General features: G+C 55.0%; 1 protein-coding gene across 6 annotated transcripts; it reads right to left on the bottom strand.

The window, feature by feature from the left end:
- Positions 1-605: 605 nt before the first annotated feature.
- On the bottom strand, positions 606-22,988 carry RORC (RAR related orphan receptor C). Of its 6 annotated transcripts, none has more exons than XM_081121624.1 (12): positions 22,895-22,977; positions 20,683-20,712; positions 11,613-11,813; positions 10,028-10,113; positions 9,603-9,744; positions 8,012-8,500; positions 7,675-7,796; positions 6,738-6,870; positions 6,485-6,592; positions 6,200-6,310; positions 4,899-5,008; positions 606-2,096 (listed from the first exon to the last, which is right to left on the bottom strand). In XM_081121624.1, exons 5-12 carry the CDS (start codon positions 9,613-9,615, stop codon positions 1,935-1,937), a joined length of 1,248 nt encoding a protein of 415 aa, XP_080977750.1. In that variant the 5' UTR covers positions 9,616-9,744; positions 10,028-10,113; positions 11,613-11,813; positions 20,683-20,712; positions 22,895-22,977; the 3' UTR covers positions 606-1,934. The 6 variants fall into 6 exon arrangements, with proteins under 6 accessions (XP_080977750.1, XP_080977754.1, XP_080977753.1 ...); XM_081121628.1 differs by having other exon boundaries at positions 11,613-11,635; positions 22,744-22,976; XM_081121627.1 differs by having other exon boundaries at positions 11,613-11,635; positions 22,895-22,972.
- Between the last annotated feature and the right edge of the window lie 341 nt (positions 22,989-23,329).

The raw sequence follows: 23,329 nt of genomic DNA, 5'->3' as shown, positions 1-23,329 counted from the left end.
CCTTTTTTTCCTCTCTCTCTCTCTTTTTAAACCAGGCGAGAATGAGTCTGCAGCAACCCTGTTGGTGCAAAATAAATAAATAAAGCAACCAGGGAGGGCTGCAGCAAGCGCTGCTACTGGATGGCGAGTGAGCGGGAGCAAGGGGCGGAGGCTGGCTCTGGAGCCCCCAGGGGTTGGGGTCGGGCAGTGGAAGCCACTGGGCAGTTCCAAAGGGTCTCTGGGACATCCCGATTCCCTTCGGGGGAGCCCCGGGGCCAAGCGCCTTCCTTAGGATTGTCTTCCCCGATGCAGGGCAATTCTATGCAACCTCCCACTGTAAACGTTCCCTATGGGTATCATTTGTGGGGAAAGTTCTCAGCCCAGAACATCCCCTGTGGAGCTGAGGCTGAGGCTCCTTCCATGGGGGGTCCTGAGGATCCCGCTCCCAAGCTCCCAAGCTCCCAAGCTTCAGTGAGGGATGATCAGAGTTAGGAGCTCAAGTCCTTACAACACTGATGGCTGGCTGGGCTGGAAACTGGGGTCCCCACATAGGAATGAGACTGCAGAGAAGATTACCTTCCAATAAGAAGGTAATCTTATTGAAGGCTCCTCTGACACACACACCTCTGGCCTTTGAAATCGTTTTATAAAGAATGGCACAAGTTGGGGTTTCCATTTACCTAATTAACCCCTCCCCTGACAGGCAAATTCCCTCCCTCCCAGGACCTGCTATTAATCCCTCAGCAGAGGGCTCACAGCTCTTTAAAAAGCCAAATCTAGTGCTGGGGCTGGAAAAAACGGGCCACCTCCTCCCTGCTGGAGTCAGTGGTTCCCAGTCGCTGAGTGGCGGAACTGCAACTGCTCCTGCTCCATTTCTCGTAACAGAGCAGGGCTGGAGGGCAGGGCCCACACAGTCCTCCTGGGGTCTGTCCTTGGCCTTCTGACTGAGCGGTGCCCAGCCGCCTCTGCTTCTCTTGGATATTCTTGTGATACGAGACAGCTGGGCTGGGATAGCGTTTGGAGCGCCTCAGTTCTAAGACTGGTGGATGGGGCACCATGGGAATGCTCTGGGGTCCCTCAGGATTATTGCACTTCCTGAGGCCACTAAGCTCCTCTGTGACATCAAGGAAGACACGGATTGTAGCAGACCTAATGTGTCGATAGAGCTGCATAATTGCAGGTTGAGTGAGTGTGTGTTTCACCTGTATGTGGACGTGTCTCCAATCAGATTTGTGCTAACCCCCATTGTCTGTTTTTAAAGTGCACCTAAGAGATTCGAGTTCTTTCTCTCTCTCTGCCTATGATGCTCTTGGTTTTCACTGTACCCTATCCTATACCCAAATCCCATAAAAAAATTATCCCCAGCCCCTTGCCCTCCATGTATGCAGTTTTTGTTTTGTTTTTTAGACCCCAGGGAAAGGGCAGGGTGCCCAACCATTTCCTTGCTGAGCTTGAAGGTCCAGATTCAAGTTCTACACAGGTCCTTCTGGGCTCCAGCCGCCAGTCTCTGAGCCTGACGCTTCCCCTCTGCTGAAGCTCACAGGAAAATGCAATGAGGTATTTCAACGACCTATTCTTAGCTTCTGAGCCCAGAGATGAGTTCCATTCATCCAGGGTGTCCTGGATCCCCCCTGTTGTCCTGAGGACAGGTTGGTCCTCCTGGAGGTCCTTCTACTCCCCACCCCCCTGCTCCAGAAGCTGGGGTGAAGGGCATGGGAGAGAGGACAGAACAAAGCTGAGTCTGGAGATGGTGTTCCTCTGTCCCAACCCTCTGGATCTTGGCCCGCTGCCGGCAGGCCCGTGGGCAGAAAACCAGTCTCAGCATTTGCTCAATCCCAAAGATCAGGTAGGGCTGCCCTCCAGGGGGCATGGAAAAGGAAAAGGCTGAGAGGGGGAGGGGTCCAGGGAGGTGGTCCAGTAGGCTCTAGGGACAGGAAAGGAGTCCCTCTTCCAGGTCACTCGGACAGCCCCTCGGGTGACTCGATTTCAGTGCTGAAGAGTTCCTTGTAGAGTGGGGGGAAAGCAGCCTGGACCACGATGGGGTGGAGATGCTGGAAGGTTTGCAGCTTTTCCACATGCTGGCTGCACAGGCTCCGAAGTTTCCCCTTGGGTGGCAGCTGGAGATGGGTTAATGGGGAAGGGGGGTCAGTACTCTGCCCAGAGCAAGAGAGTCCTTTCCTCTTTCCTGGCCCAGGGCAACCCTCCTCTCTTTCTCTCTATGCACTTGGCACTTGTTGGGACAGCCAGATCCTACTGGTAGGGGTAGGCATGTGTCAGGAAATTGGAGGCAAGGAAACACTGATGTGGGCCAGTGCATGTTTTCTGGGCAAAACCCCCAATCATGTTCCTGCTACTCCTAAAAGGAACCCTGTTAAAGCCTTTAATTCACACTTTATGCTCTTATAATAGTGGAATTCTGTGACTCTGGTTTATATACTGTCACATGACTCTTTGCCTTTGTTGATACTGTTCCCCCTACCAGGAATGCCTTTCCAATTCTTTGCTTGGCTAATTCTTATTTTTAAGTGTTACCTCCTCTGGGAATATTTCTCTAACTAGGCCCTCCTTACCCCAGATTAAGGGTCCTTCCGCTGTGTAGCACTTAAATCCCATTGAAGGAAAATGATCCAATTTGTCTGCCTTCCTACCCTAGGTTTAAGCTCCTTGGGTAGGATCTTTTCTCTCTCTCTCTTTCCTCCCCTCCACCCCCAGCAAATGCTCAATAACTTTGTTTGAGCTAAACAGTTTCCAAGCAGGTACCCAACACTGCTAGGACTCAGCCAGAGGGGGAATGAAAAAGACCCAGAGACCCAAAGGAGACAGAGGGAGGGGGACCTCATCAGAGAAAGGCTGAGAAAGCCATTTATCTTCTGCAGTTTCCTCTATAAGCAAGTGAGGCTTAGAAATACCTCTCACAGCCACCCCCGCCCCCTTCTGCCCAGCTTAGTTTCCCAGGAAAGGGAAGAACAAGCAACATGTCACCCCTTGATATCTCCGGAAGCCATCGTCTTTTCATTTGTACTGCTTTACTTTGAGTTTGGGCTTTTGCAATAGCTTCATTCATTCAACAAATAGTTGTTGAGAACTTAATCAGGTGGGCCCCGGGATGGGCTAGGGGATATATCATTGAATGAAATATCTACATTTATTGAATGTATATTTCTAGTGAAGGATCCAGAAAATAAACAAATATACAATATGTCTAAGAACTTCTTTAAAGAGCAATAAAGCAGGGTGAGGGGCTTTTTGTACAAGGTGGTCTGGGAAAACCTTCCCAGAATGAAGGGATGGAGCAAGCAAGCCATTTAGAAAACGTGAGGAAGAACCTTCCAGCAGTTGGAACAGCAAGTACAGCTGTGTGTTATGTGTTCAAGGAATAGCAAGGGGGCGGGTGTTGCTGGAACTAGTAGTTGAGAGGGCAGTGGAAAGAGAAGAGGTGAGAAAAGCAGTCAGGGGTCATATCACGAGGCTGGCAGGCCCTGACACAGACTCTAGATTTGATTCTCAGCATGATGGGCAGCTATTGGAGGACCGAGAACAGTGCTGTGTGGCTGACATGGGACAGACAAAGGTGGAACAGGGGTTCAGTTAGGAGGCCTCTAACAGTCCAAGTGAAAACAGAGCTGGGGGTGTGGCGTGTGCATGAGGTGACAGTGGGGAGGCGATCTGTTCTAAAATGGATCTAATCAGATTGCTTCCCAGCTGTTCTCCCAGGTTCCAGGGCCCATCTCCCCCTTCTACTCTATTCTGCCAGACCTGAAGTCTCTTCAGGGCAGAGACTTAAGTCACTGCTGTATCCTCAGCACTGGGCACCGTGCCTGGCACATAGCAAGCTCCCGTTGCTTGAACGCTTACATAAGTGGTTCCTTTACACTGGTTCCAAATTAAATTGCCTAAATAATAGCTCTGATGATATCATTCCTTTAGCCCTTGGGGCTCGCCACTGCCTAGAAATAAAGCCTTTACTCTTTAATATGTCATTTAAAGTCCTCTCTGATTTGCTCCCTGACCTAATTTCCAAGCCTGTCTTCTGCTACTTCCCTGCCTCCATCTATCTATCCTGATCTTAGTCAAAATGTACCATGAACTATATTCTCCATATAGGCATGATTTTGTCTTCTTATTTTTGCTCATTTCATTTTCTACACGTGAAATGCCTGCCCCATCCCATGAATGTCTGTTAAAATCTTACCTATTTCATGGCCTAGTTTAAATGCTACCTTTTCTCGGAAGCATTTATGATTCACTCCTTTTACCTTCAGATTATTTTTAATCCTGTTCTATGTTCTTCTAACATTTCCCTAATATCGCTTATCAGAGTAATGTATCAGGGGCACAGGGCTATGGTGGAAAGAGCACTGGGATTAAATCTTGCATTTATCACTTACTGATCCTGTAAACTTGGCTAAGTCACTTAAGTCTCCTAAACACTACAGGAAGATAAATAATACCTGCCCTATTGACTGAGTGGCCCTGAGGATGAGAGATTACATCTGTGACAGACAGCCCTTTGTTAACTGCATTTTTATTATATCGCATATCACATTCTACTCTGTATTAGAGCTACTGGTGCACGAGTCTCTTCTTCATAGCAGGTTGAAAACTCGTGGTGGGGACAAGGACACGTCTCTGTATCTTTCCATTCCACAGTGCCTTGTACAAGCAGGTGCTGGGGAAGTGTTGGCTATATTAAACTGAATTGCTCCCTGGAGGTCCCTTCCAATTCCAGGCTCTCTAACTTTCTATCTTTTCACACATAGAAAGTGATTGTTTGTTCTCTCAGTTCCTGTGCTGTTGCAAGCTCTCTAATGCATTGTGGCAGATGCTTCTCTGTACCCCCAGACCCTGGGCCTCACACACCCTGATGTCACAGCTCTGGCACTGTGCCCGACCTCTTCTTCCCCAGGGACTGCTCCTACCTCTGCCAAGATGCCTTGGCGATGAGTCTTGCAGAGATGATGGTGAAAGGCCAGCTCCAGATTGGACTGAAGCTGCTCTACTTTCCTTTTCTCTTGGAGCCCCGGCCGGCCTGAAGGAGGGGATGGGACCATAGTAAGAACGAGAAAGAACATGGACATTAGCTTCCACCAAAAGGGTGTACTGTTTTGGACATCTGTTCTGGATGAGGTCTTTCAGCTGAGTGCGTGTGTATGTGCATGCGCACGTGTGTGCTTTGATATGATAATGGTAAGCTCTGGGGCCTTGGGCTTGGCTACCTGTCTACAAGGAAAACTGGGGAGAGAGATGAAAGAGATACGAACTTCCATAGATAAGCTGTCTTCTCCCTGGTACCCTGATATTTCTCATCGCCCATCCAATGCCAGGCACTAGGTTTCTGCCGGGGGTGTGTGGGGGGGTGGAGATTGGAAGAGAGTTCCCTGTCCTCTGGCCAATAATGACTTCACATAGGAGATGGCCTTTGTGAAGCCACCAAGGCCAGCATCAGGGCCTCTGCAGGAGTCTGGAGCCAACTTCAGCAAACAGACCACTTTTTGCTCTGGCTCCATAAAATAGCCAGAAGTCATCTTTCAAATTTTTATTTCCAGTTTAAGGAATATTTTTAGGTCTCTACTCATTGGCAGATCCAGAAGACTGATAATTTTGGTCCGTAAACTCAAGTTAGTTGCTTGACCCACTTCCCCAGGTTCTCTGAATACTTAGCATTCTGCTGGCCCAGCCCAGGCCACTCCCTTTAGGGGAGTGATGTCCAGAGTCCTGCCATGATGGTGTGCTGTCTTCAGGTTAGTCTACACAGAGCAGAGATTCTCAAGTTTGGTGGCACATTATGATCACCTGTGGGAGGCTGTTAAAAATTCTAGTGCTCTGGCCACACCCCAGATCCAACACCTCGGAGTCTCTGGGAGGTGGGCCCAGGTAGCAACCCTGTTTCAAGCTCCCCAGGTGGTTGTAACGCGCAGTCACAATGGCATGACTGACTTGGATGCACAAGCAGACTCATTTCTTTCAGAGAAGTGCCTCACTTCCCCTCATCCTCACATCGCCTGCTTCCCCAACTCCCTGTGCTGCCCTTTTCCCTCTCTCAGGCTCCTCTGAATCTTCATTTGAACTCATGTTATTTTATAGCCATATTGGCCTTTAATGGGCTCTATGCTCTTTAAAGCAATTTCCTAGATTTAACCACATCCGAAGGTCTAGACTCTTCAATATCTGTCGCACCCCCCCAGCCGAATGTCCCTGACCCTAGCCCAGCGACACTCACTGGCATTGATGAGGACAAGGGCTGTGTACAGGGCAATCTCGTCCTCGGAAAAGTGCAAGGCACTCAGGGAGCGGGAAAAGTCAAAGATGGAGCTGATGAGCTCGCTGCAGCCTGATGGAGAGGACACAGAGACTGAGCAAGCTGGGGATGCCACGGTGCCCAAGGATGCCCACCCTCTTGGGGTTTGGAGCAGGGGGGCGCAATCTGCCCGGAAAAGAGGATGCCCTGGGTCTCGAAGCTCTAGACCCATCCGACTCCTCTCTCTCATTTCCTCCTGCTTCTCACCCAAGGCTCGGAACAGCTCCACGCCACCGTATTTGCCCTCGAAAAACACTGTGTGGTTGTTGGCGTTGTAGGCCCGGCACATCCTCACCAGCACCACCTCCATTGCTCCTGGGAGTGGGGAGGAAAAGGGCAGGGGCAGCGTCACCCAAAGCCAGGCCCTCGTCTCTGGCCACCTCGGGGTCCTGGCTCCTTAACCACCTCCCTCCACCCGGCCCCACCCCCTTCCCTCCAGGCCTGCCCACCCTCCTGGCACCTGCTTTGAGCAGCACAATCTGGTCATTCTGGCAGAGGTCCATAAAGCCCGAGAGCCTCTTGGCGAACTCCACCACGTACTGAATGGCCTCGGTGAGGCGGTGGGCGCAGCGCTCCCACATCTCCCACATCGACTGCAGGGAAGGAGGAGGGTCCCACTGTAGCCCTCTTTAGGACCCGGTGACTGCCCCAAGCCCCTGGGAGCCTGGACTGACAAATTGCAGGGGGGAGTTTATGAACTCCCCCATTCTCTCAACTGGGCCATTTTAGCCTATTCTCAGCACAAATGCACATTTGGGTCAAGTCCTGTCATTGGGTCCCACTTACTGAGCACCCACCCCAAAATGACATACTCAAAGGTCTCAATAACCCAGAGAAGCCACAGTTCAGTGCCAGATGAGTGTTTTTAGAGCCGGTGGTATTGCCAGAGTGCGATAGAGGAGAGAACGTAAGCTTTGGAGCCCAATGAGCCTGAATTTGCCTTTGGCTCCACCACTCTGGGACCTAGAGTGACTCTATTAACCACCCTGAGCTCAGTTTCCAGGTCTGTTAAAAATAGGAACACATACCAACCTCATAGGTTGGTTGTCATAAGGGTCAAGGATAATTGTAAAAAAGCATTTCCCACAGTGCCCGGCAGAGAAGGGTGTTCAATGAGTGGTAACCAGGGCTCTGACTGTTGTTCTGGTTGATGGAGGGGGAGGGACAGTGCCCCGGGTGGGGTAGTGGAGGCCCAGTAAAGTGTTACCAGGCAGAGGCTCAGGGAAAGCTCTCGTCCACCTGCTGCGATGAAGACGCCCCCCTGCTTCAAAGTGGGCTCACACTTGTGTGTCTCTGTGATGCCCTGCTTCACCCCAGCCCACATGGTGTGCTGGTAGCCATCTCTGGACTCCCCGGCGGTAGGAGGTCCTCCCTCCTGGCAGGTCCCCTGGCCTCACCTTCCTCTGGTAGCCAGCCACCTCCTCCCGGGAGAAGAGGTTGGAGCGCTGCCGCAGCAGGTCCTCCAGTCGCAGCTGACACGTCTCTCGGTAGGACTTGCACACATTCTGCACCAAGTGTTCTGGGGCCAGAGGAGAAGGCACAGGTTCTGTCTCAGCCAGCTCCTACCTTACACGTATGAAGGGCACCCCTTCGCCTGGCAGCCCCCTTAACCCCTTGTCCAGGACCCCTCAACTCCCTTGGGCTCACGTTTGGTTTACATGGGGTGCCAACTAGGACCTCTCTTGGATTCCCTTTCCTCATCTTCCCCACCCCTTCTGCCTCTCAGCTGCTCACCAATGTCCGTCAGGGAGGCATAGGGCACCTCCGGGGTGCTGCGGTAGCTGTCCGGGCCTAGCCCAGGATGCCTGGGATCCTCAAAATGAAGTCCGTATCTGTCAGGGGTCAGCTGGCTGCCCGGGCTGTAGAAGCTCTCTCTGCCCTCAGCCTTGCCCCGCTCAGGGCTGTATTCGAGGTGGTATGAGGCCCCGTTGAGCCCCGCTTTGGCCAAGCTGTTGGAGTAGGAAGGCCTGGAGCCTGGGGCTCTCAGGAGGCCAGGGGGGCAGGCAGAGGCCTCGGGCAGGTCAGGTGAGGAGCCCAGCGGCATCTGCCCATCTGGGAGCCCCAAGGTGCAGGAGAGGGCGTCTGCCCCTCGGCCCCCTGCAGGAGGGGTTCTGGCCACCTGCTCCCGCTGCTGCTGCTGCTGCTGCTGCTGCTGCAGTTGCTTCTGCACCTCCGCGTGGAGGCTGTCCCTTTGCTTCTTGGACATGCGGCCAAACTTGACAGCTGAAAGAGGTTGGGGACCAGGAGTTTTTCAGGCAGGACAGGTACTGGGCCGACTCCACAGGCGGTTTGATTATTGCGGGATTATCGAGCTGTTCCCTGAACAGCTGACTCCAGGCAGAACTTGTCAGGTCTTGCCTGAGAACCTCCCTCCAGGGGACTTTTGCTCAGGACCCCTCCCACCTCTCTCCTGTTTGCTTCAGGGCTCTGTCCAGCCCAGGCATTTTGGTCTCCTGAGCAAAAACTCTTCCCAGCTTGAAATCAGCTTCTAAATGTGGCAGAATTGAAGCAATGAGTCTGGACTGAGAATCCTGGCCTCCTGGTATTGGGGCTGGGGGTGGTGGAGTAGGGGGCCTCGAGCTGTATCGGGGTCACCTCGCCCTTCTAGGAGGGTCGGAGGAAGAGGAGAGCTGAGAACACAGGTCTCCCTGTGGTCAGGCCTGCAGGCTCCCTGGTGACCTAGATACTCACCACAGCCCAACCCAGGTTCCGCGGCTCGCTTCTGAACATCCTCTTCTGCTCTCTCTTTCCTGCCTTTTCACTCCCCCCCCACCCCTCCCAGGTGTGGGGGCACAGCCCCTCGCCCCGCCTGCCCCTTGCACCCCTGCCTGTTTCCTTTCACTTTGTTATTTTGGGCGCTGAAAAGTGCTGACAGGCTCCTTCTGGCTCATCACCTCATGGCCCCCCAGCTCTGCCTCGGGTCCCCTCTGTGGTGGGGCGGAGGTGGGGGGCGTGAGGAGGGGGTGGGTGAGGAAGGTGGAGGGAGGACCAGGAACAGCAGGCCTCCCACCCTCAGGGCCTCTGGGTTATTCTCAGGCTAGAGCGATGGGGGCAGGAGGGGAAGAGGTAGGACCTGGATGGTTTCTGGGCCAGGGGGAGTGGAGTGAGGAGAAACCATCCCCAGAAGAAAAGGAAGAGTTGGGTACCTTGGGGAAAGGAGGGTTGTTCTAGCAAAGCCTGAAGCTGGGGACTGTGAAGAGCTCTGATGAGGGTGGTCTGCCTACCCCCACATTGGACAGCGGAAGAGACAGGGCCTGTCAGGGAGGGACGGAGATGGGACCTCCAGCCTGCAGGGAAAGCTTGGGGGCTGCCCGCTCGGCCTCACCGTCTCGGGACATGCCCAGTGCCAGGCATTTCTGCAGGCGGCAGTGCTGGCAGCGGTTCCGGCTGGTGCGGTCGATGGGGCAGTTCTGCTGGCGGGTGCAGGAGTAGGCCACGTTACAGCTCTGGCTCCGGCGGAAGAAGCCCTGGGGAAGGCAGGTGGAGACCAGGCTGCTGGTCCTGAGTGCCTCCAATCCACAAGCTCCTGCCCCAGCTTCCCCAGATCCTATGGTCAGTTTCCTCTCCCCCATTTCTTAGCATGATTGCAATTAGTCCTACAGTCACTTCCCCAGCTGAAGACAAAGGCACCCTGTATGCAGAACCCCCAGGTAAGGCACCACCAAGCTGCCTCAGGAGCCCATCCCTGGAGTCCACAGCCACAAACCCCTCTCCTCATCTCCAGGAGACTGTGTACACGTGTGCACTCACCTTGCACCCCTCACAGGTAATAACGCCGTAATGGATCCCAGATGACTTGTCCCCACAGATTTTGCAAGGAATCACTTCGATTTGTGCTGGAAAAGAAAGAGCAGGAGGTCAGCCCGGGGGCGTTTTCTGGACCCTACCCGTGTTCCTGGGCTGTGGATACAGGGGCATGGTGCTTCCCCACCCAACCCGGCTCCAGCTTGCGGTTTCCCTCCTGCATACTGGAAGGGGTAAAATGCCAAATGCTGCTCAGCAAGGGGTCTGTGGAGGCCGTTTTTTGTGTTTTGTGGGGTGGCTGGGAGTTGTTCCAGCTCTAGAGGGGCAGAGAAAGCAGCTGCGGAGAGGCCACCTGCTCAGCCCTTCAAGTTGAAAAGCTCCAGTTGCCTCCCTCTCGCCTGGGGACCTAGGAGTCCTTACTGCTTCGCAACACCTGCTTCCCGCCTAGGGGGCTTTCTTTGTGCCACCCTCCCCCACTGGGTCTCGGCTCCTGTGGGCAGAGTGTGGGGTATGGCGGGAAGATGTGGTGCACCAGGCAGAGGGGACCTGGGGGCCAGGTAGATGCCAGCCATCCTCAGCCGGGCAGAGAAGGCTCAGGGAGGGGCAGGGTCCACAGAGTGGGGCCCAGAGAGAGTAGGGAGAAGACCAGATGGAGTGCAGGAGAGTGGGGCTGTGCCAGATGCCCGAGGGCCAGGGCTCCTAGGCCCTTGGCCTCAGAGCAGAGAGAGGGTAGCCCTGTGAGCATGCACACGAGGGCCTCTGCTTTCAACTACATGCACACAAGTCATGAAGGTGAATGCTGCCTGGGACTTGAGACCATCTCCTTCTGCCCTTTCTTTCCTTTACAAGCGATGAAAGAGGCCAGGCGAGGAAGGTGGTTGGCCCAGGTTCACGCAGCTAGTTTGCCCCAGAGCTGGGTATACATCCCAGTTACCCGAAACTTTCCATTGTGCTGTTCTATGTACACAGCTTTTGGAGTGCATACATCAGGGGGCATGTTTGAGTGTGTGTGTGTACACATGAAAGGTACATGTGATTTGTGAGCCAACGGCATGTCTGTTTGAGCCAGGTGCACATGTGCATATTTGTGTGTTGGCGCTTGTTCGCTGGGGACTAGGACCTTCCCTCCTGCCAACTGAGCTCACTTTAAGCTGTGCCTGCCCCCCCTTCACTGATGCTGGCCCCAGGCTCAGTGCCCTGGCCCTGTCAATGCCCACAGTTCTCTACTGAGTCTCAGGGGCCAGCAGTTGGCATTCATCCAGCCTATCTTTGAAGGGGAGCTGGGCAGAGTTGGGATTCCTGCTATTTTGGGTGTTTTTGTCACTCCCAAGGGCATATGGGTCTCTTTTCTGCCATTGCTGACCTGCTGCCTCCCCTCTGAGCTCCTTGGGGCCTACACCCTGGTCATGTCTAGGGCCTGCTGAGGTGAAATGGGGGGTGGCCATGGTTTGCCTGCCACTCCCTGAAATGTTGTTTCCATCGGCCTTGAGGTGAGTCAGAGTTAGCAGCTGCCTTCTCAAGGGGGACAGGGCACATAGGTGCATGAAACCCTCCACTGGGACTCGATTCCCCATCCCCCAGCCCCACTTGCCTGCGCATCACCCATGCAGAAAGCTGTGATCGTCCAGGACAGATGGCAAGTGAGCCTTTCAGATTCTTTCCAGTAAGTAAAGAGCAGATTGGAATGCATGGAGGGGAAGAGAGAACAAGAGGGGTTCGAGTACTTGGAAAAGGGCAGAACATATGGGGCACCTGCACGTCCAGTCACTTAGATTCTCCAGGCCTCAGTTCCCTTGTTGGTAAAAACAGGATAAAAATAGCATCGCTTTTCCACGGGGTGGCTGTAGGTGGTACAGTTAAATGGCATCACCTGTGGGAAGCCCTGTGCTGGATATGAAGCACTGTGTATGCCAGTTACTGCTGAGCGGAGCTGAGGGGAAGAAGGCCAGTGGGCATCTGAGGTCCATGGACATGCTTGTGCCCCATTGAGTCTGCTTTGCCTCAACACCTTCCCCCCAACACTGTGGTATCTCTCTCCTCGGTAGACCTAAGCCCAGAGAGGGGAGGAACCAACATGGGTCACCCACAAAAGTAAGCGGGAGGGAGATTAGGCCAAGCCACAGTGGGAACTCAGGCTCCAGCCCTACCATCGACCACAGGCCTCCCTGCCTGTTCCCTTCTCCCAGAGCCACATCCGCATGCGTGTGTGTGCTGACCACATGGGTGACCCAGACACGTCCCCCTGCTTGACCCGCTGCTGGTCCTGGCCCTAGGAACCCCACAACAGTGTCACCAAGACCTTGCCCTTCTCATGGGACAATGTGGCCAGCCACAGGCCCCTATCACAAATATAGTGTTTGGGGGATGTCTGAGTTTGGCCCCCGCCATTAGGCCAGCCACTCCCCCATGTCCCCAACTGTAGTCCCAGACAGAGGTACCCAGTGAGACTGACAAAGAGTCAGAGGGTCCAAGTTAGAGGGTCAGGTTAAGAGAGACTTAGACCCAAGATGGAGAGATGGCCAAAGAAACACAGAAAAACCCACTAATGTCCTAGCCCTGTCAGCACTGTCAGGCCCTTTTATCCTACTCCTCCCGCCTTCCCCTGCCACCTGTGTCCCCTCCGATGCCATCTACCCAAAACTTCAAAGAGAAAGTCCTGGTGCACATGAGTCTGACTGTGGAGGAGGGGAGAGGATGAGAAGGGGACTGGCAGAGGTGGCAGTGAGGGTAGCAGGAATTGAAAAACACCTCGGAGACCTCACCTTCTAAACCTACCCCTGAGCCACCACCCTGCAGCAGCAGGTGCTGGGAAGCCAGATTGGGGAGGGGGAGCTGAGTAATCACAGGATTACTCAAACTGTTGCCTGGGAGCCTGGCCTGCCAGGAACTTACCATCTAAGAGCCTGACGGTGCCAGGAACTAGAACCAAGCAAAGGTCAGGAACCTCTGGGCCAGCCCTGCAGCACAGCTCCCTACCGCAGCCCTCGTCTGCCCGCACCGCTGCTCTGGGAAGATCTGAGCCTCTCACCGCCACTCTCTCCCACGGCCAGGCAAAGGAAACCCTCCCATTCCAAGGAGGGAGAAATGGCCCCATGTGCGTGCTGTCTCCTGAAATCACTTAGTGACTGCATGACTCTAGCCCTTTTTGTCTCCAACAAGCTCGCCTCGGGATCTTGTTAACATGCAGGTCTGAGGGGGGCCTCGATTCTGTGTTTGAACAAGCTCCAGGTTGGCACCCCACCTTGTTGGGCCTCGGCCTACACTTTGGATTAGCAAGAATTTCCTCCCTCTTCCTGCTTTTTTGCCAGGTTCCCCCCACCTGGGGATGAGGGGTGTGTTGGTGGTCTCTTCCCCAGTTCATTCTGGCATCTTCCCCATCATCCAGAGTGACCTCTAACAATGTCATTCTGATGCAGTACTGAGAAAGGAAAATGAATCTCCCCTGGACTGCTTCCGACATTGGAGGATCAGCAGGGAGCTTCCTATGAGCACATCCTAAGTGGGGAAATACGGTAGAGACTAAGTAGTCTGTGCTCCTCTCCCTCCAGCCTCTAATCTCACCTTCCTCACAGCTGTGAGATTCATTGATAGCGCTCTTTGAATGCTCCCAGAGCTGGCCCTGCGCCACCCTAGGAAGCCAGCCCTGGGCCCCGTCCAGGTGCCCTGTGCCACAGAGAGGAAATGGTAGGAGTAAAATGGAGGCTCCAATCTTGGGGGATCTCTCCCCTCAAACCCTAGAACCACCCCCAGGCCTGGTGGAGAATGGATGAAGACAGAGGAACCTGGGGTCCTCATGTCCTCTTGGTGCTGTCAGCCCAGAGCTGGGCCTTCCCTCTCTCCTCTCTCTCCTTTTCTCCAGGGGACGTTGATCACAGAGGAATGAGAATGACAGGCGTGAGCGTTGGCCAAATTCTAGCTCTGTGCCAAGTTTTGTCTACGTTTTTCATTTAATGATCACAACAACCCTGTGAAGTGGGCACTACTTGTATTGCCCTCATTTTACAGATGAGAGTGACTGAGTCCAGGAGAGAGTAAATGGCTTGACTAAGGTTACACCACCAGAGGTGGCAGATCTGGCATTTGAAGTCAGGTCTCTGTCTTGAGAGCCAGTGCCCTCAACCATTTAGCTATACACCCTACAAGAATGCGCTGCCCAAATGCACTGAGGAGAATGGGACAGGGGACAGGTTACTCACTGGCTGCAGGGGAAAGTGAGGGGGGCGGGCTAGGAACGGAACTCAGGGAGGACACTGTGGAACTAAAGCTAGGACTCATGTCTAATGTAAAGATCCGGAGAGACGATATTCCCTCTGTCCCAGCTCTTCCTCCGTGGTGTCAGCTTTCTCCCACCTTTACCCACTGCTCAGGGCCAGGCTTCTAACCCATCCCAGCAGAGTTCCTCACTGGGACTCCTCTGGAAGGCCACAGCTCCACTGGGGTGTAGCCTGGCTTTCATACATCTCAGGAGACCTCTCTGCAGGAATGAATGAATGAACGGGAAAGGGGAATGTGTCTCTTTTCTTAGCTAAGGCACCCCCTCTCCCCGCAGCCCAAACTCTCAGTCCCTTTCCCCAGGGAGACCACAGCTGGTCCACCGTGTGCCCCAGCCTGTCGCCAGCCTCCCTCCTTTCTCAGCTCTCAGTTCCTGCAGCTTCTGCAAAGCTGAAAACCACGGTGGTGGGTACCACCACAGGGGAGGAGGGGGAGGGCTGGATGGGGGTCAGGGGAGAAGCAGTTCTACCTGGTGAGCGCTCCTCCCAGCCCATGCCGAGAATTTTCTGCTGATACACCCAGATCCCAGGGCTGAGAAAGTAGCGAAGCTAAAACTCAGGTGGGCGAGGGAGAGTCTGGGGTTTTGAAAAGCCACGAAAGACAGCCAGCCACCTGAAACCCCCTCCTTGTGCCCCCGCCACCCCCGCAGTCTGGGACTAGAGAAAGGAGGGGAAACAAAAGAATTGAGTGAAAACAACCAGTGAATGGGGGAGGGGGTGAATCACCGGGAGGAAGCCCTGAGGAGTGGAAGCCCAGATGTCACACTCAGCCGCCTTCCCTGCCTCCAGGGTTGTGTCTCCTTTCCCGAGGCCTCTGCGGCTCCGGGAGGCCCGAGGACTCAGAAAGGCCTTGGCTCTGTTACCATCCCTCCCCTCAAATAGACATCTCCATCCTTTCTGAGCCCAAAGTCCCAGGAAAGGGACAGCGTTGCAGCAGCAGGAGGAGTGGACTAGCCATGGAGGACAGGAGGAGATCCCAGGGCTCCGTTCTCTGGAGAGCTCTGTAGCAAGGGAAAGTCCCTGTTTGAGACTGGGGCACAGAAACAGGGCAGGAGGAGGGAGCCACTGGGAGGGATGGTGGCACCAACACCCAGGTCTCATTATGATGGGACAGGCTGGGATGCTCCAACCTCTAGAGCCCTGGGCTGGGGGTGGGGTGTTTGGGATCCTAGTTAGGAAAGGGAAGAGAGGAAAAGGGGAAGTTGCAGGAGTGATATGAAGAAGGACAGACCCTTTGTAAAGTCCTCAGACGGCCCTGGCTCTCAGGGTGAGATCTGTGATGCCCTGGGGAGTGGGCCCTGTTTGGCCCACTGCTCCTCGTTAGCATGATCAGACCTGAGAAAGATCAGGTACCCCAGACAGGCAGGCACCTGTACCTCTCATGCTCCACCTCTCCATCCAGGCCTAAAGCCAGGGCCTTGGCCTATTGGCTCCACACTGGCCATGGCCTGAGTGAGATGACTGGCCGCCCTCCCTCTGGCTGGCTGGGGACTTTTTGGCTCATGGACATTTCCTCTCTACTTAGGAGCAGGGAGCCTGTACCATCCTTCCAGAAACTCCGGGAAATCCATGCCTCCTACTTTCTGCCTTCCTAGACTCCACTGATACTCAGAGTCTCCCTTCTACCGCCAGTGGGTTTTCTATTCCTCTCTCCCTGAGTCCGTGTGCCTCTCTGTTGCTTGCACTCCGGTTCTGTCTCAGGCCTCATACCACAATGTTTTGACTCTCCTGGTATTTCTCCATCTATATCTCTAGCCGGACGTCACTCTCTCCCATGTGTTACATTCACCTCCGTCCTTTGAGTTAGGCCTCTGCATCTCTCTTTATTTCTCAGTCTGTTTCTACTCCTTGGTCTTTGGGTGTGTCACGAGCCCTCAGGGCTCCAACTTGACCCGGCTTTTGTCAGAGGACATGGTGGTGGCTGGCACTTAAGTGGGGGGCAGTCAGATAAGTTAGGGCTAGGAAATACCCAGAGCTGTCCAAGTGAGAAAGACCCATGGCACAGAGCCCCAACCAGAAGAGACCCCCTATTCTTCCAACCTGGATGGAGCTGTGGGGGGATATTACGTAAAGATGCCCTGGTGTCACCTTCACCCCGTCCCACACACTGCTGCCCTCCTGCCATGCACTGACGCACACCCAGTCATTGGTTCCTAGGGCGGATTTGCTGATTTGAAGCCATTTCTGGGAAGACTAACCTTTGCTAACTGCTAATGGGAAGAAGCTAGAAGGGAAACTGACACTCCCAGGGGCCCTCCTTCCTGTAGAAGGTTTTGGCTCTTTGCACCCCTCCAGGCCAGCCCCAGCTCATACCCCTGCACTGGAGTCTCCATCCCAAGCTTGGAAGTGGAGCTTTTCCCTTTGCTTTCCTCCTCTCTGTCTACCCTCTGGGAAAATGGAGCATCAGTCACTACCTGTGGGGGTGTCCAACTCCAGGACCAGGGCTCTCTCCTTGGTCCTGGGCCCTCAGAATTGTGAGCGTCTTCAGAATTGATTGGTTTCGTTTTTAAATTCAGCTCCCTTGTTTTGCAAATGAGGAGACCATGACCCAATGACTTGCCTAAGACTACATGGTTAGCCGGTGACAGAGGTGGTGGCAGAACCTGGTCTTTAGGCTCTCAGCCCATGGGTCTTCCTGGGGCCTAAGATGGCCTTACTTCTGTGTCTTGTGGGGAGACACCAGGTTGAGGCCGGGGCTGCCTCAGGGTGCAAGCCTTGGGCCCACAGGGCTTTCCTTTTTCTCCTTTGCCCAGTGCTCTGAGAGGTTCCCAGGCTTCTCTTGCGTGAACACAAGGACTGGCAAATTTGCCCTCTCTTGCTCTTCGGGAAGGCACAGGGACCCCAGACATCTGCCCACCAGCTGTTGGCCCATGGCTCCAAGCCAGAAAGGGGTGAAGCTGAAAGCTTTCTGCTCCCATCTGCACTGCCTGATCCCCCTCATCAAATGGGTGACTGAACCTGGGGGCGCGTGCACACACACACACTCACACACTCACGGCACCCTGGCTGGGTTCCACTCGCTCCTTACATCCCTGGGCTGGGCAGAAAGCCTGGTGGCTCCGAGGCCTGGGTGCTGGGTTCTGACTCTCTCTACCTGCTGACCTCACCCGACTCTCACTGTCCTGCTGCTCCAGGGCACAACAGCTCTTCTGGCCCCCTCTTCCAGACAGGCAGGCGGGAGGCACAGAGAGCAACACTGCAGTGGGCGCCGTGAGTGCGCTTGGGATGCCTGTTAATCACCAGCCTCCACCTACTACAGCTGTGATCTGGAGGGAAGCCCTCGGCCTCTCTGGGGCTCAGTCTCTTTCTAAAATGAGGGGTAGGGCACCTCAGGTGCTCTTGGAGATCCTTTCCAGAGCTCACGACAGAGGAGTCCCTTTACTATCGTTGCTCTAAGAGAACTGCCTGGGAGCCAGACTTCCCAGCTTCTCCACCCGTCTCCCAACAGACCCTGGCCTTGATGGGGACACACCCTGCCCAGGGAAAGCACTCAGCTTTGCTCACTTTGTTCCCAAGACACCCTTCCATTCCAGAGGGCCTGGGGATGACCACCGGATCCAGGCTTCCCCCGTCCCAGGTGGCCCCATTCACTTACTTCTCATGGCTGAGCTGTGGGCTTTTGCCACCTTGGCTCCCTGTCCTTCTCAGCAGGGGGGTGGTCCAGAGATGGGGCCCAGCTGGTAGCAGGGTTGGGGGCGAGGCCTCTCAGCAGAGCCTCAGCCCGCAGCTCTGCACCCAGCTCTCCCCCAATGCTTCTGGGCAGGGGGGTTTAAGCTAGCACCACACAGGTGGCTGAGTGACAACCCCCCCCAACCCCCACCCCTCCCTAGGGTGCAGTGGGTAGGATGACAGGCGCCCCACGTGGCCAATCTGGGCCTGGGGCAGGGTGTGAGGGGTGGAGCAGCCAATGGCAGGGGGCGTTGGAAAATTCCAAAACCACACACGACAGCCACTCGCGGTAAAAGCTGTTTCCACCTGACAGGGTAGCTCTGGCCGGGGAGCCAGAATGGAGCTCACAGGAGCCTGGGGCCAGTTTCCTACTCCCCCTCCCCGTGAAGACTCCCAAGCCTGACCCTCTTTGCCAGGTGACTCCGGGGATGTTTCTAGAGGTAAGTCACAGGATGTCTGCCTGGGGTGGTGGCGCGTTCCACCTGAGACCCTGTGGACTGCCAACAGCCGTGCCCACTGAGGCGCAGTCTGGGACTCTGCCTCCGCCCCCATGCTCACGCCCTCCCTACGGACACGATGTATGCCCTGGGGCAGGGAATAAATGATAATAGTAGCAGTAATAATCATCAGATAAATGTCCACTATCTCTAGGAAAGGTTAGTCTGTCCAAAATTTCCTCAGGAACAAAACTGCTGGAATTTGATGATGATGATGATGATGATGATGCTATGTGTCAGAAGTGGTTCTCAGTGTTTTATGTAGATTATCTACTCCTCACAAAATACTTTATGAGGTAGGTACCATGATCCCCATTTCAAAGATGAGGAAAGTGAGACACAGAGAAGTTAAGTAACTTGCCCAAGATCACACAGCTAGTAAGCAGTGAAGTCAGGCTTCAAACTCAGGCAGTTTGGTCCTGGATCCTACTTGATGAATGGGAGGGTTTCTCTGGTCCAAGTCTGCTCTTGAGGGTGTCTCAGCTTGGGAGAACTCCTCGTGTGTGAGTTTCTCTATAGAGTTCCTTGACCTGGGAGTCCTTCAAGGGGCCAATAAATTTTAGTGACCCTCTCAGCCTCGTATCTGCTCTATGGGGTACCTCAGCCTGGGGGGTTCCCTCTTCAGGGCTCCCTTAGTGATCAGGCCTTCTCTTGGTCTGGGGGATCACTCCTGGGTTCCTCCCTTCTTGGGATTGTCTCAATTTGGAGCCCATTTTTCAGGGCCTTTCTGCCTGGGGAGGTGTTAATCTTTTCTGGCTTCTCTGGGTCAAATCTAAGAGGTCTCTGATCTTGTGGGAACTCCAGTAGCTCCTCAGTCTGGTCCAGGCCTTTCCCTGCTGGCCTTCCTCAGCTTGCAGGAGCTGGGCAGTGGACTGGGCGAAGGGCTGCCAGATTGGGTTCTTGGGGAGGACACTCATGGGGGTGGGGGTACAGTTGCACAGCGCCAGTGGGTTGGGAAGGGCATAAAGGGGTGCGGCCCTGGCCGAGGTTTCTGTGGTGAGGGGTTAAGGGTAGGAATGGAGCTTAGCCTCTTCCAATTCTAGCTGCTCTGAAACTCCCCCTTCACCCCCCACCCACATATGGTCCCTGGCTCCCTCCCCGCAGCTCACACGTCACTCCTTGACCCGCTTTCCTCCCAGGGCCCTGCTCAGCATTTCCGTGGGGCCCTGTGGCTAGGGGCAGGCGAGGCCGATCAGGATTGTGCTGAGCAAAGCAAGCCCCCACCCAGGAAGACGTGGCATCCTGGATGGCCCCCAGCCCTTCTGCCCAGCTCAGGGAGTGAGTGATGCTGCTGCCCTTGGGATTCCTCCGCCTGGAGCAGTTAGGTTCTAGGCAATTAGGTTCTGGGGCAGCAGCGGGCTCCCAGGAGGAACTGGTAGGCCGTTCAAGGGAGGGCCAGAGAGGTAGCCTCTCCTGCCCCAGAGTTGTCCTCATCAAGTCAGGGACCCCTGCTCATGGAGGCCTTCCCCAGAGCGCCCTCCTGCTGTTGAGGGCACGCCTGGCTCCGATGGGCTATAAGCTCTGGGACTGAGGTGGAGTGGGTGCATTTTGGGGGGTGGTGGGGTTAGCTTCTCCCACAAACCAGGAGGATAGATCTGATGTGCTGAGAGGTCCCTAGTATCCATTGGGAAGTCCTTCCTGAGCTCTAGCCACTTTTCACATGCTGTAGCCTCGGTGTTCTGGGCCCTGGGACCCAGAGTGTCCCTGTGCACAGTGTTTCCTGCAGAGACCAAGGCTTTCCTGCTCTCCAGCCCTGCACAGCCCGGCCCCAGGCTTGCTCACACCTCAGGATGTGTTAACCACAGACATGAACACCAAACCTGGCTCTGCTGCCACAAAACCTTGTGCAGGCCTCCCTGCCTCCCTGCCCCACCCCCTTCCAGCTCTGTGTCTCTGTCCAGCATCTCTCCCCTCCTTTCTCCGCAGCTCCCTTTTCATTGTTGTTCCTTTGCAATGTCTCCTCTCGCTCGCCATGCTCCTTCCTTATCTCCTCCATTGACCTGATCTTGAGGTTTCTTCATCTCTACCCCTCCTTTCCTCGCCTCCCCACCTCCCCTGCTTTTCTAGGCGTCACCTCTCCATGCTGGGCCACCTCTTCGGGGCTCCTCCGTCTCTCTGTAACCTACCGTGCCTGTCTTTTATGAGAACCTCCCACAGCCCTTGCTGGATTGTGTGCCATCTCTCCACACCCCAGCACCAGTCCTTGCCCCAATCCTCTACTCACAGCTGTGGGTCTTCTTTGCAGCCAGAAGCTCTGTAAAAAGAAGAGAAGGGATCAGGGCTGACAGCTGAAGACCACAGGATCCCAGAGACACTCCCGACTGGCCCCCATCCACACCCCATCCCTTCCCAGCGGAACCTGCTATCCGAGAAGGTGGGACCACCCTCCACAGCACCTTCTCTCCTTCATTCTCTGTCCTGCAGTCATACTGGCCCTCTTCCAGGTCCTCAAAAGTGCCAGGCTCCTCACCAATTCTGGGACTGCCCAGGCTATCCCTTCCACCCAGAATGCCCCCCCCCCCCAGTCTAATCAACTTCCTCAGTGCTCAAGTTTCCCATTTGTCTCTTTCTTGGAGAAGCTGCGTGTGTCCCTCTCCCTGCCCTGGCTCTTACACGCTCAGCACCTTGCCGTTGATTTCCTGGCACCACATCACCTAACTGATGTCATTACCCGTGACCTCGGGATTTTCTGCTAGATGCTAAGCCCTGTGGAGGCAGGGACTGTGTCTGCTTTGTTCACTCTCTTATCCCCAGAGCCCTCCGTAGCCTAGCTGGCGAGAGGTGCACAGTAAGTAACTCTCAGTGGGAGTTAAATCTCTTGGTTGTTTATTTGTTCCTTTAAACACCTGGGAATCCCAGACTTGTGGGGGCTGAAGGTAGGGTGGTGAGGATGTTTGGAAGAAGAGAGTGGGAGAGCTGCAAACAGAGTGGCTCTGCCTTCCATAGGCCCTGGCTCCCCCACCCACCAGCTTGCACAGGAAGGAATCCCTTCCCACCAGCTGTGGGGTATCGGTCTGAGTGGAGAGCAGTGGGCAGCAGGGAGCACAGGTGGGTTGACCCAGGGTGAGCAGGGAGGCACAGGGCTCCAGAGGGGCAGCTGCTGAGGGGAAAGCCTTAGCTAGAGCATCTTTGGGGGTTGTTCATTCAAGTGGTTAACATTTATTAAACACCTATCAAAGGAGCCCCTGAAGGCTCTTCCCTTGCCAGACCTGGTCCATTTTCTACACAGCAGTTCCCCATGGGGCACAGGGCTGGTCTTTTGTTCCAGAAAACCGTGCAGCCCTGCCTTTGCCCCCTATAGTTTTCCTAACCTCTGAATCTGCTCTCCGGTTAGTTTTTTCCTTCTGCGGTCAATGCTGGACACCTCCTGCTCCCAGCCCCCCACACTGTCCCTCTGGCAGGCTCCCTCCACTGGGCCAAGTGGGGGTGAGTAGGCTTGAAGGCCTGGCCTCTGCTGGGGTAGGGTTGGGGGAGGGCTGCCCAGAGAGGGAGTGGCTCCATCCGGCCCCTCCCACCTGCCCGCTGATCCTGCCTTAGCCCCACTGGGCTTCCTCTCTGAGGTGGCACCCTGGCATTGCTCTCTGGCCTCCAGCCTTGCACCTGAGAGCAGTCCTGGAGTGGGGGTGTCTTGGGTGCCTGGCAGTGGCGTTCTTCCTCCACTAGGTGGCCCCGAGCATGGCAGCTCTGGCCTCAGGCTTTCCCCCTCAGTGCTCACAGCTGACTAAGCATGTGGCATGGGATCTGCTTGGAGAGGGTCTCTGAGTTAGACCATTGGCGGGACCAAGGACTGCCTGACTCTGTCCCCTGCCGTTCTGGGCTCGGTATTCCACATTCCCTGCAGAAATGAAACCCCATGCCCCTGGGCCAGTGGGAGGAAGGTGCCAGGCTAGTGGGCATGGGCAACTTGCTTCCTCGCCCCCGCCCTTGTCTGTCATCCTCAAAGGCAGGACAGACTTCTTATTGGTGAATGAACAGGATTGAAGTGGCCAGGTTCCCAGCCACTGCCACGTGGGGTTCTAGCCAGCTGAGCCAGTGCAGCAATGTCCCCACTGCTCCAGGGGGCGCGGACACCGGGAAGGCCTGCCCACATTCTAATCCTTCCCTTGACCTAGCTTCCTTGCTTGTGCCCCCCCTCCCACTTGTCTCCTGCTTCCTCACTGCTCCATTTCTTTTCCTTCCACGCATTTCCCGTTCCTCCCCCTTTCCTATTTCTCCTCCTCTGTCATGTCCCCAGCCCCTCCTTCCGTTTCTCCTCCAGATTCTATCAAGACTTGTCCTGTCTCACCTGTCCTCGGTCCCCTGACAATCCATCTTGCTCCTTCTCTCTTCTCTTGTCCCTCCTTCCCTCCTCATTTCTTGACCAGTCCCATCTCTCCCTCTCCTCAGAACCTCCTGGTAGTCCCTTCCACCTGCCTTCAGGGCCTAGGGCCTCTTACCCTGGGAGGCTCGGTGGTGTCTCTGTGGGGCCCTGTCCATGGGGCAACTCCCTGGGTGCCGTCCTTGCTGCCCTGGCTGCCCAGGAGGGCAGGGAGCAGGGCCCAGGGGAGGGGGGAGGGCGGAGGGAGGGAGCACCTGGCCCGTCAGCAGGCAGGGGAAAGGAGTGGCTGGCAGAGCGTCCTGGCACCAGGAGGGGACAAGGGGAGGGACAGAAGGAACACATTTTGGAGCCTTGAGAGAAATAGGATAGGTGAAGGGGAGGGAGGGGGGCTAGCATTTACTGATCACCTACTGTGTACTGGGCCCTTGGCTAGGCACTTTATGTAAATCCGTGATTTTCTTTGATCCTCACAACATCCAGCATGAGGCAAACATAATTATTCCAGGTTTGCACATAAGCTAAGTGATGCTCAAAGATATTAATGACTCATGGA

The sequence above is a fragment of the Miniopterus schreibersii genome, assembly GCF_964146895.1.
Source record: "Miniopterus schreibersii genome assembly, chromosome: 19".
NCBI lineage: Eukaryota > Metazoa > Chordata > Mammalia > Chiroptera > Miniopteridae > Miniopterus > Miniopterus schreibersii.
This window is presented reverse-complemented; position numbering and strand designations above follow the sequence as displayed.